The sequence below is a fragment of the Antrostomus carolinensis genome, unplaced genomic scaffold (assembly GCF_000700745.2).
Source record: "Antrostomus carolinensis isolate BGI_N321 unplaced genomic scaffold, ASM70074v2 scaffold1525, whole genome shotgun sequence".
NCBI classification, from domain to species: Eukaryota; Metazoa; Chordata; class Aves; order Caprimulgiformes; family Caprimulgidae; genus Antrostomus; species Antrostomus carolinensis.
Genome location: NW_010318262.1, coordinates 94,732 through 107,603, shown reverse-complemented (window position 1 = coordinate 107,603; position 12,872 = coordinate 94,732). Strand labels below are relative to the sequence as shown.

Genomic DNA, 12,872 nt, shown 5'->3' with positions numbered 1-12,872 from the left:
TATATATATAATAAAAACAGACATTGTATACATTCTATATATGAATTTGTAAAACAAAGGGAAAGAAGACAAGACATCTCATGTCTAGAAGAAGCAAGTTAGCCATTTAAGCACTTCTGAAAAAATGACAGAGCCTCCAACCTGCTACTACTTTCTGTAGGTCTGCTTATCATCATGGCTCAAAACATACTTTTGTAGACTCCTTCTCTGTTAATTTAGATAGCCTGCACAATATTTTTCAGGGAATATCAGTCCAAGGCAAAACAATTTTACTTCAGATTTTCACTGGCAATCAGATTATATTAATTGGATCTCACGGAATGGTGACACCACTAGGGTGAAGAAGAACATAACAGCCTTTAAGGAAAAAGGAGAAGAGTCACTCACCAGTCTTTAAAGCAAATATTAGGTCATCAAACTCCTGTGATTCCTCATCAGCTACCAATGAGCCGGTACTAAATCCTCCGGAAGGGTGGAAAACATTGCCATTTTGTGGACTTTGCTTAAAGGCAGCACTAGCTTGACTAGCAGGCTGCAAGGATGCCCTCTCCCAGTCTGCAGGCACCTGCAAAGTTTAAAAAGGCACAGAAATGCAGTAATCATCAAAACTGTAGTACAAAAACTGGAAACTATGACCAGAGCCAAACTCAAGACCAAAAGATTTTGGAGCCAGCTGTTCTGTCACTTCTAGAGTGAACAAAGTAGTTTGTTGGGTTTTTGTTTATTGTTTTGGGGGTTTTTTTAGGTATACTTATATTTATATATATATATATACTTATATATATACACACACACACACATATTACTTGATTACAAGTAATTTAACTTTGTGTTTGTTATGCCTGTACTAGCTATCTCAAAAAGTTGAAAAAATGTTGCTATTTCTAAACATTGGCCCCTGGTATGAAGAACTTCAAATTAAAGCATTGAAAAGTTCCAGCTCACTCTTCTCTTACCACCCTCTCATCCTCTGCTGGACCCTGCTTCTCCCTTCTGTAGCCACTAATCATCATTACTTTCCATTATATGATCTACAGTTGGCAACCCACTGTTTCCCATGTTTACCAATAATATATTTTAAAGTAATCTGACAGTCTATGACAGTTCTGGAGGTAGTACACAGCCCTACAGTTTTGATATGAACTTTGCTACAGTTCATTGGCCACTCTGGTTTAAGGTGGAGCTGCTCAAAAATTCAGAATTTCAGTTCATCAGAAAAGAAGTGGTTTTGAAAACCTATCTCCTCCTTAGATTGATGAAAAGCCAAAATACTGAACTCTTAAAAAAAACCCCAAAAACTATTTTAGGACAAGCAAAATATATTTTCTTGGTTTACTGGTCACCCCTGTTTAGGGGCTGAGGAATATAAAAGCTGGCCAGGTAGACCTGAGAAGCTATGCTGTCCACTAAGCTGGGGAGTCAGGCACCAACTCAAGTGAAACGCTGAGAAGTTGAATAAATGTAGTGCTCTGCCAGGATGCAGCTGAGGAGCTTTAAAATCCAGAAAAACCTACAGTCAAGCAGATAGAGAAATGGGCAAAACAGCTGCCAGGTGAGAAGTTTGGTTTCCACAAAATTTTTTACTAGAACTGACATGTTCCCTTGAAATACTTCAGTTCCGTTAAATTGGTGTTTTTCCTAGAAAAACTGTTTAGCTGGAGAATTTTCAAATAGCTCTATCAACATGAACATGTACATAACAGCAAAAGTCACCTTGGTTTACTACAGGTAGTGAAAAGTGATACTAGCAGCATTCCAGTTCCAGCAACAATGAGATTGAAAACAATCTTCCTCAAAATTTCTATTCTATCCCATTCCATTCCAATTTACTCTAATTTTATTCTATTGTGTTGCAATTTCCAGAAGTTTCATGCAGCAAGACTCTGGAAAATTAAAAGACCTAAAACTCATCTAATATTTATAGTAAGCTGAAATAATTAACTTGATATGTTGATTTCTCATTACCTACTCTTGACAACACTTTAACCAGCCTCTATAACAACTTGAAGACTCAAGTAGAAAAGGAGAAATTCTCTAGATGGAATGTTACCAGGGAATTTTAAGTCCCAAGAGTATCACCATGGCTAAAGATAACAATTTTTTGGGGGGAAAAACAATAATAATCCCCATCTTCCCCAAAGCCAACCCAACCTATAATAATTATCATCTCATTCCTCTGTTTTACATTTCAGTACTGCCACTTAAATTTCCAGGTACGTTTTCAATACACAAGGTAAGGAGTGTAGAGCACTGTTACCTCTTCCATAGCACTGATGAGGTTCTGAGTGGACTTGCTGATCTCTCCACCCGCAGCTGGAAGACCACTGCCATGTGTGAAAAAAGCTGATCCTGGAGTTGTATGCCCATTCATGTCTACAGTATAACTTGCTTTCACTGGACAGCAAAGTTGGTTGTGCAGGATAAAATACACCACAAAGACATAAAGACCCTGAAACAAAGGAAAAAAAAAAAAACAGTGTGTGAAATGTAGGGAGCTTAGGTCAGAGTTTGAACGCAGTCATGGCATGGTCCTATATGCTGTAGCAGATGCCTTCTCTTACACCATCAGTCCATGCCTCAAAGGGGTGCAGCCAGTTTCTATGGAAAATACGAGACAACGTCACTGCCCATCAGAGATCTGGAAGTTAAAAGTAAATTCATATCCTGAGGCCTCCAGCTCAACCCCCACACGCGCACAAAAAAACCCCAACCCAAAAAGAGTAATTGAAAATTATTTGGTTCAACCCACACGGCTACAAAGCAAAGCCAAGATCCCAACAACAACAACAAAACCAACTCGAGTTTCACAGTTGTCATAATACTGAAGATGTGGTTAAGGGCCGCCTTTACAATAGGATTTGGCTGATGGCCCCTAGCCACAATTCTTCATTTCCTTACTGACCTGCTGGCTATTCGCATTCTTGCCCCAATTTCAATCTCGTGCAAACTGCACTGCTGCCGTCACAGATACCAAGTCGTAACTATAAATTAAATTCTCTGTGATATCCAATAATTCAGCACTGTCTTTCATTTGTGATTACTACAAAAGCTCTGCTGTACGCCTCTGCATTCTTCCTTAAAACTTGTTAATTTTGACCTTTAGACTTAGCCAAGAAAAGTATTATAACCACGTTTTTTGTTTGCAAAGAAATACAGTGATTGAACTTCTCAATATGGAATCTGACTTTCTCTAATTTTTAAGTTGCACTAATATTGAGGGAAAACAATTCATTTCAGTTCATAAATCAACGAGTTCAATAACTACTAAAGAAGGAGTTAACCAAAAGAGTACAAAGAAAAGACTTCTGGATTCTTCCTGACTGCTGCAATACAATTAAATTTGCATTGTTTTTTGTATTTCACATTGTCCTCTAGACCGCTGAAACCAATTGTACTAAGCAGAACAATTTATTGGAAAGATGCCCATTGGCATAAAAGTAGTAACTGGGATTATAAATAGTAAGGAGTTTCATCTAATTATATTTGAAAATTCCTATTGGAAGGAATCTTGAAAATACAGGGAGACAGCAAACACACAAGATACATTTCATTTCCATCTGTATAAAACAGACAGCAGCACTTCATGATCCGCAGATTCATGATTTCTAATGCCAAAACTATACGAAAAAACAGTCAAAGTGACACATAACAGAAGTTAACAGCATTCAATGGGATTTCAGTCTCAGCTGGTCAAACACTGGAAATAGCCTCAAACAGCTGCTGTAAAGCCATACAGCTCCATGTACGCATTTTTTAACAGCAAACCAGCAAACAAAAGTGTTAAAAACCAACTGTTTTGAGAATATATTTTCCCACTCTTCCAGATTATTGCTTTTTGTCAGAAGGACCCAGAGCAGTTAACTGAAAGGAAATTTCTTTGTGATACATGTAAGTAAATACATTCCAAAAAACTGATGCAAATGCATGTTGCACTTAAGAGACACTAAAAAGGAACCAAAATGTCCTTTCATTCTATAAACAAATCCAAAGACTCTGATGTAGGTCAAGCATAATGGGACCAGAAATGGATTTCTTTTAATTTAAGTTGTTTAATGGATATGAAAAGGATAAAAAACCCAAGAAGAAGAGATAACAGTGATGACACTGAATTCAGAGCAGCCTCTGGCATTTCGGTCTCTGAGGACCTACCCACAGAATTTGCACACACGTTTCAAGAGGGTTTGTACTTTTCAAGAAAATCCATTAGCTGAAAATGTTGCACAGCCCTGTCTTGCAGAATCGCAGGGACATAAGGCATTGGTATGCAAGGTCCATGCTGTGTCACTCTCCTGTGCAGCCCCAAGTTTGGACATTCACTCTTCTAAAACAAATAAACATGGAATAAAGTGCCACAATCATCTCCTTAACTCAGCCTGGTGTCTTGATTTAACTCTCTGTGTGTTTCAGACAGTGCTACTTCTGAGGAACTATTGTTCTATCAGAACCACAGAAAGGTGTTTTGGCACTTGAAGCATCCTTGCTGCTACTCCTCCCTGCTACCACCACTTCTGCCCTTTACTGTCATGCAGAGATGTGGACCTTTGTCCTCAGCAGCAGGAGCCAACATCGCTGAGATGCATCACTTGAGACGCATCACCTCCTGTGGCACTCCTGCTGCTGAGAAGGACCTTCAGTATGTGCAATTCAGAGAACTCCCACATAGTGATGTCGATGGATGGTGAGACAACTCCTCTGGGTCCTTCTATAAGGAGCACATGGAGTCAGAGAGGTTATTTGACTGTCTAAGGACAGGAGGAGTCACAGGCTGAGTTACCTAACAGGAAAAAAAAAAAAAAAAAAGGTGAGTTTTACGTCTCCTACTCTTGTAAAATATTACAGCAATGTCTTACAAACAGAAGCTTATACCTGACAAAACCCAACGTTCCTAAGTAGGTTCTAAGTTTACACAGGAACTGTGTTGCTGGGTAGAATTTTTCTTGTTTAGCTGGAAAAAGGATGGAACCTTCTCTGATCCATATTCCTATCCAAATCTAGAGTCTCAAGAAGATACACTCTGTAGAGGTGAGCTCCTATGTGCCATCACCATGGTTTTGTTTGCAGTATCAAAAGGGGCTTGTGGTCTTCTTCTCACTACTCTGTCTCTTAGAAATCACTGCAACTGAATTTGGGGAAAGCAAAACAAGGCAAATGGTCCTTCCCAAACAACACTAAGTTCCAACAATCCTACACATGAAGATGCCATGGATCAAGTCATATTGATCTGTGCTTGTCTCAGCACCAGCAGCTACCAGACTGTTTGAAAGAGCACAGGCAGGATGCAGACACTCGGGTTGTGTCAGTGCAACCACAGTTTTCACAGTCTCAGTGGGTTTCTTCAAAAGCACTAGTTTGAGAATGGAATTGTCCTTCACCACACTTTTGACACTCAGTATGTTCTTTTTCACTTCAACTTTTAACACTGTAAAAATAGAGTACTATGAAAACAAGGCTGTTGACATTGTAATATATGTTTCATGGTGTTTATTATATAAACTTTGGCCAAGTTGGCACCACTTTACTTTTTCAGAGACACACAGACATCATCCTTACTAATTGTACCAAGTATGAAATGCAGAGAATAGTCAAATTCTGTTGACAGGTCTACCAGATCTGCAGGATACTCAGAGGAGAAACCTCCACTAAGGGATCCACAAAGGGATTGAAAAAAGATAGGTCTGGGTACGGATATTAATAACACAGGTGATGACAGCTCTTAAAAATGTGGTAAATATTAATTTTGTATTCTTAAGAAGATTTTGTAAAAAAAAAAACCAAGCTAACATCCAAAACCTCATCTGAGTACCAATGTCCTTGACTGTTGCATACAAATTCAGAGCCATTCTCCTCAGTCCACAAGCAAGTACAGAAAGGCCATGTCATTTATGGTTACATTATGATAGTAGTATTAATACAACATCACAGTAAAAGACAAGAGGAAAAAGTGTTATTAATGCATCTGCCATGGAGGAAGGTGAGATCTACTTCAAGGAAATAATTAGGCTGCCCCAAAGGTGGGAGCACAGACAGGCAACTTATAGTTCTTCTCAGATGTGGTGGCTGGCTGAAAAATGTTTGTATGACATTGTCAGTAAAGGCTGATTGTTATTTCACCCATATATGCTGATGGAAGACAATAAAGCTCTTGTTATTTCACCTTAGCAAGCTGCTCTGTACATCTGCTCTTTTTGCACTGCTATGTCAGGCGGAAAAAAAAAATCCAGAAAAACTGTATCTACAACCATCTGAAGGAAAGTTCACATGCAAAAGAGTCCAACAGGACCTTTTCAACTAGTGAGACGTGAACAGCCTCAATGCTGCTCTAGGCTATGCCAGATACTTCACCAATCTTCTTTTGGATTTGCTACAGATACTTGACCAACTTGATTTCTGTGACTGGCCCAGTGGACAAGGGGAGAGCAGTGGATCATGTCTGCTTTGAGTTTTGCAAGGCTTTCACCATGGTCTCCCACTGCACTCAGGTACCCAAGTTAGAACATTGTTGTCTAGATGGGCAAAGCACTGGACGGGTAAGAACTTGACCAAGTCCAGTGGAGGGCAATCAAGATGGTCAGGAGTTCAAGCACATGCCCTGTGAGGATAGGCTGAGGGAACTGGGATTTTCAGCATGAATAAGGCTCAGATGGGAATTAATAACCATTAACTGTTATTAGTTTCCCATACACAAGAACTGGTTCCTAAGAAGACAGAGGGACATGGTAGGGGACTGAAATATCAGTCCTAAGTAGAAACAGGGGAGGTTCCAACTGGATATAAGGAAAATATATTCAATGTGAGGGTAATTAAGCAATGGAACAAGTTGTCCAGAAAGACTGTGGAAAGTCTCTAGAGGAGAAGAAGGGATGGGGTTTTTTTTGGTACATTTAATAATCTGTGGGAAGGTTTGGTGTATGCATGGGTGTGAGGAGGATCCTCATATATAACAGATTGATTTATTTATTCTGTGGAGTGACAGCTGCAGGAAGCTGGTAAATTAAGGACTGACTTCCAGAGCTGTCAATAAAAGCACAGAATGTATTTTACACTTCATAATATCACATGCAAACCCAGAGGACTGATCCATAAAAAGCCTTCATTGCACTTTTGACACTCGTAGTCTCCCTCTGTCTCTTTATCCTCCAATTCTGCATGTTCCAACTCACTGTGCTGACACTACAGTATGTCTAAATTTAAGATAACTTCTGCTAATAATAATGAGAAAGGATACAACTGACTACTGTAGCCCATCAATGAACCTCTTCATTATCTCCCTTTTACACACTGAGAGAAAACTAAGTTGTTCACTGTATACCATAATTTTAAATTAATCTTGTAAAAGAAAGGAGACCAATCCTTTTTTTGGTCTAAGGAACACAAGCACACCAAGGCATTAGATTAAAAAAAGCCCAAACAAACAAAAAAACACAACAAAAAATGAAAACATCATAATTCTCACACAAGTATTTTCATCCATGCCTGAAATACTCTACCCTGAAACTGCAAAAAACTGTCTAAGGAGAATTGGATTCAGGTAATGTCATCTATTTTAGAAGAATAGTATATCTATTTATAAAACTAAAGTATCATTGCAGAAGTGTCGGTAAACAAAAGTCATGTGAACATTTCATTTGAACATTTCCTCAACCTCTTTCAGGGTATGTATCAGAACAAACAAAAATCCAGTGCACTCAACAGGGGCTCTCTTTGAGTTCTTATTTTAATTCAGAAAATTTTATTTGATAACTATCATCATGTGACTATATCACTAACCATGTGAATATATCATTAAAAGCAGGGTTTGTTGGTTTTGGGTGTTTTTTTTTTTTCAAAACAGAATATTTTAAGTTAAATCAAGACTTGTGAAGAGTGATAGTATCTTGTGTTAGACCACAAAAAGATCTCTGTGTCCAGAACTGGATCATTCTGGTCCTTAGATCACCACAGCTACAACATCACTATTATTTTTAAAGTTATGCATTTATTGGTGCCAAGTGGTTAAAAAAAAACCCCAAGAAATCACACAAACAGGTGTCTCTACCCACAGAAAAGTTGTCTTTACTCAGATCAGGTTTTGAGACTAGCTGTTTGTAGTCCCTGCAGAGGAATTTCCGCATGCTGGTTTATGCTTTGGTTAGTTTCACTTTAGTTTTTTTAATCTTATCAGAGTGAGATTTAATCTCATTCTCTGTCTGGACCACGCTAATTTATTCTTGGCAGCCAGTCCTAGAAAATCTTTTGCTTGTCGGTTTAATGGTCAGGGTGTTCATCCTGGGTGGCTGTCAAAAGACCATGGGTGGTGCTGCCATTCCTGGTGGCAATATCTTGGCTGATGCTTGTGCACCTTAAAGCCTTAGCTGACTTCTTGTGAACTTCCCTGGGGATTTCACTAATTTACTGGAAGCTCTTACATTACACACTTCTCTTTTCTCACGTAGTTTTCCATCGCTAGCCAGTCAAAGCTTGCTGTGGATTAACTCTGATTTACATAACAATTGCTTACTGCTTTTGGGAAAATTACTGGTCTGATTAATCCAGATAATTTGCATGTTTCGCCATGTTCAAGAAGCTAGCAAAAAATGACTCACAATGTTAAAGGAATCGTATTGAGGAAATTATAATCAGGGTCATTGTACAATGCATGATATATGTTTGATATTGTTGTCTTTACTAATCATTTTTGGAAGAAAATTAGCCATGGAACAGAATATTCATACACACAATAGCATTAATAATGTTAATGTAGTGACAACCATAAAACATAACATTCTCTATTTCCTTCTCCAAGTTTCCTTGTTTTCAGAGATAATTATGATTAATTGCAGGCACAGCATTTTTGTGCATGTCTAGATATAAAAAATCAGACTTTAATGTACATTTTATTTTCCTGCATCTTCTTCAAACATATTTTTCTGAGAACAGCTTGAAGATCTTTTATTAGTGTCATCATGACAGAAGTATCATCTTAAGTCACATGATACCACATCCCAACCCATCGCTTAACATCTCCCACTCATAGCTCTCCAAAAATATTAACCTTTGAAATGTAAATCAGATCCTTCTATTTAAATATCTTCTTCTTAGCATTTGAAGTGATTGTTTTAAAAGCCATGTCCGTAGCAGTGCATGCCTGTCAACTGGTGTTTACACTTAATAAGTCGACTTTGGACCTGCTGTGCATCACCAAGGGTTTGACTGTTTATTTGCCATTCAGCACCAGTTTTAACAGAGCTATTATAATTCTTACCAATCATACCATTTCTCTTATCACAGTTCATATTGGGAAGATTTACCACTTATCCACACTTTGTTTCCTGAAGTATTTACTCCCCATTTTGCTCTGTGAGAAAAGATTTGCGGCAAATTCAGTTGAAGTTCTAAAAATTCACATCAAAAGTGAAAGACAACAATAAATGTACCTGAGGACTGAAAAACTCATACCATCTTGGTATTCAGCCATAAGACCACTTGTTGAATCAACCAACGGCCACCACATACACATACACATACATGCATAGAAGCCACCATAAAAAATGGAATGAAGAAAAGCAATTATTCCTATATCTAACATTAAATTAAGAACGTATGTACAGGTTTGCACTAACACACAGTTATTTCAAGTGCTTTCTTTTTTTGTAAAGTTGTAATTCCACAGAAAAACAGGTTATGGGTATATTCTGTAATAATGGTAAAAATACTGTGCTTTCAGCATTTTCCTAACATTAACATAACACCTGAAACTTAGTCTAAGCTGCCAAGTTTCTCTTTATGCAGAACCAGCTATGCCAAGACCATGCTGAATCTTGTAGTTCCTACCCAAAGCCAAAGCCATAAATTCCTTTCTGGCAAACTGCATGCAGTTCAGATTTAGTCTAAAGTTGGCTCAGGCTTACCTGAAAGGTTCACAAATTTTGGCAAATCTTTAAAAAAGCAGATTTGCTTGGATACTCAGGATTCACTACAAATATTTTGCACAGCTCTTAGCACACTTGTAGCTACTCTCACACAACAGCTATTTGTACCTCCAATTTCAGCCCTGCAAGTGGTGGAAAAGGTTTTGGGGTGGGGTTTTTTTGTTGTTGTTTGTTTTAAGAGGGCAGATTCAAATTTTAAAAAGAGAGGTGTTCAGCTTGAAGATGCACTGAAAATACTGAAGTTTAGCGAAACTTGCCAGATGTGCAGATTGGGTTGAAATAAGATTCTATTACTTCCTTCTAATCTAGTCATCCTGGAAATATCAAGAAAGCCCTTTTTTTGTATGTGAGATGCAGTAAATCACACCAACCACACGTGCTTGCAGGAGGCTGAGAACAGCCAAGAGCAGACAAAGGAGACTTAGCACCCCCTTACTCCCCATCTCTGCCCTGTTTCTCTGACCATGGCATTTTCCTCTCTGCCTTTTTTATTTTTCTTTCTTGCACAGGCAATAGAAATGAGGAACATCATCCCTTGAGGTTCTCTTTGCATTAGGTTCTTTTTGTGCTTTATCCTATGTGGAGGACCACTCTGGTAGCAGAAAGCAGCCCGATTACCTACCAATGAAAAACAGATTATTTGTCCACTGATGAACTCTACAATTAAAAAAGAAAAAAAAATAGAAAGACCAAAAGCTGTAAGGTTATTCCTCACACATTTTTCAACTGCACTGATTGTAAAGACCTAGAAATACCAGAGGTCATGAATTTGCACATAAGCTTTCAAAAATTTTGCAAACATTTACTCTCATACTTGCTTTGTAAATTTTTGTAACCCTAAAACATTTATACTGTAAACATTATAAAATTATGTATACCCTAAACATTATAAACAAAAGTGTTTATAAAAACATTTATACCCTAAACCATAAAAAGGTAAACATTTATAACTTGACATTTCACCTCACACTTTACCATCTAAGCCTACTATACTGTTTTCATTTCTTTCTCAAACAGACAAGAAATGGTGGATGTAAAAGCCTTTGTCTCCTCTGTCCCTAGGTCAAGAGATTCTCTGACTAGCAGATAATTCTAGTTTTATCTGAAAGCTATCATAGGAAAACAATACTCAAGGTGGAAGCTAGCAATGGAAGAAACTACACTTGGGGACTGTACAAACTAGCAGTACTATAATACAGGTCAATCTTGCCCATATGAAAAGCTAAAGAAAGTGCTATTCCTTCAGCATATTAATGTATACTTTTTTTGTTGTTTTTGTTAAAACAGTAATTTATACTTATGTAAATTAACAGCAAATACACGGAGTTAAAAGAAACAGGGAATTGAAAGTCATCAATGACAAACAGAAGAAGTCAAGAGAGAAGCTAACTTTGTGTTTATTGATGAACTTTTACTTGCTATTATAGAAAATCTCCAAATGAAGAGTTAAGTAAAGGCTAGGCTTTACTGCTAAAACATTTTTTCCCTCTAATTGATTCATTTAGTGTCATAATCTATTTTATGCCTACTCTTACCTCTGTTTTTCTTGTTACTCTGTCATATCTAACTGAGAAATCAGGTAGACCACTTATTTAGCAGCAGTTTGCTTCAGTGCCATAAAAAAACTATAACTGACTGGTGCAACTTCAGAAGCCATAAATGCAAGAAACCCTCAAAAAACTCTGGCTTGAAGGGAACACAAGGGATGTGGATTACTGATATAACTATTTTCCACATCTGCTGCTTGGGTGTTTTAGGATAAGACTGGTGGGAATAAGGAGTTTTCATACTCTGGAGTTCTCTGACTATTGGGACAATGATGCTGCAGCCAGTTAGAGAGCTACAGACACACGGTGCTGTAAGGAAACAAATAAGGTCTCACCATCTCAACCTCCTCTTAACTAAAAATGACCCCAGCAAGTATCTTATGATGACTTTTCATGCTTTTTATGTCCAGAATAACAGATGTGTAAGTTACTACAAGAAGCAATTATTTTGCCAGAGCTTTGATTGATGCAGAAGTAAAGATCTTGTTTAGCAGGCTTTGCTATTAAATGATATTCATAGGAACTTGTCAGCAGTTTACACTCCCTACTCCCCTTGATTTTAATGAAAATTACTGTAGATATTTACTGCCTTTCTGCAGCTTCAGAGACAGCAGAAGGCAAATTTTATTTATAAAGCAGGAAGTTAGCACTCTTTTGGTTAGGGATGCTCCTGAAAAAATGGGAAACGTGGGCAAAAATGAGGACAAGGACTAGACGTCCTTCCATATCTGACAAGTAGGTGAACAAGAGTAGGTGGAGGTATAATAATATATTTGGCTCTGTCAGTGAAATAATTCACTTCCTGACTTGAGATAATGAGCTGATTTTCCTCCACCCATCCTTGCTCCTAGTCTGTGCAAGGAGAGAAAGCTCTGGGTTAATAAAAAGTACCTCAAGAGTTAATGAGATCTCTTTTCAAAGAAAGTGTTACTCAAAGTAAAATTAAAAACAAACTCACATTATATATGGATATGATGTCAGCCTTGTACTAGAAATGTTTGTTTTGAGGATTTTTCTAGCAATGGTAGCTTTGAAACTTTATAGAATTTGCATTTGTGGGTGACAAATTTTTGGTTTTTAAATGGAAAAATCATTGGCATAAAAATTTATATCAGGGCCTTTGAAATAGACAGAAATATGACTACTAAGCTGTGAACAAAAAAAAAAAAAGAAATTTACAGAAAATAGGGAATGAAATTAACATCGAGGCAATTCCATTGGCTGACTCTAAACAGGGACTACTCTCTACTTCTGAGACAAAAACACCACTTGGGAGAGTAATGGCCTTGTAGTATTTAGTTATTTCCCTGTGATTCTACTTATAATAACCTAAATTGTATGTCAATGCATACCAATGTAATAGAAAATATATATATACACATGTATATATTTCAAAACTAAGCAATTGGAACATTTG

At 37.6% G+C, this 12,872-nt stretch overlaps 1 protein-coding gene across 1 annotated transcript in view; it reads right to left on the bottom strand.

Annotated features, from left to right (window-relative positions):
* Nucleotides 1-387: 387 nt before the first annotated feature.
* The window catches only part of LOC104525612 (adhesion G-protein coupled receptor V1-like), a gene marked incomplete at both ends in the record, with an annotated part of 48,864 nt that continues 36,379 nt past the window's right edge, over nucleotides 388-12,872 (bottom strand). Inside the window, 2 exons of the mRNA XM_010168819.1 lie at nucleotides 388-565; nucleotides 2,258-2,449. Coding sequence (XP_010167121.1) covers nucleotides 388-565; nucleotides 2,258-2,449 — 370 coding nt within the window. The remainder of the gene's footprint in view (nucleotides 566-2,257; nucleotides 2,450-12,872) is intronic.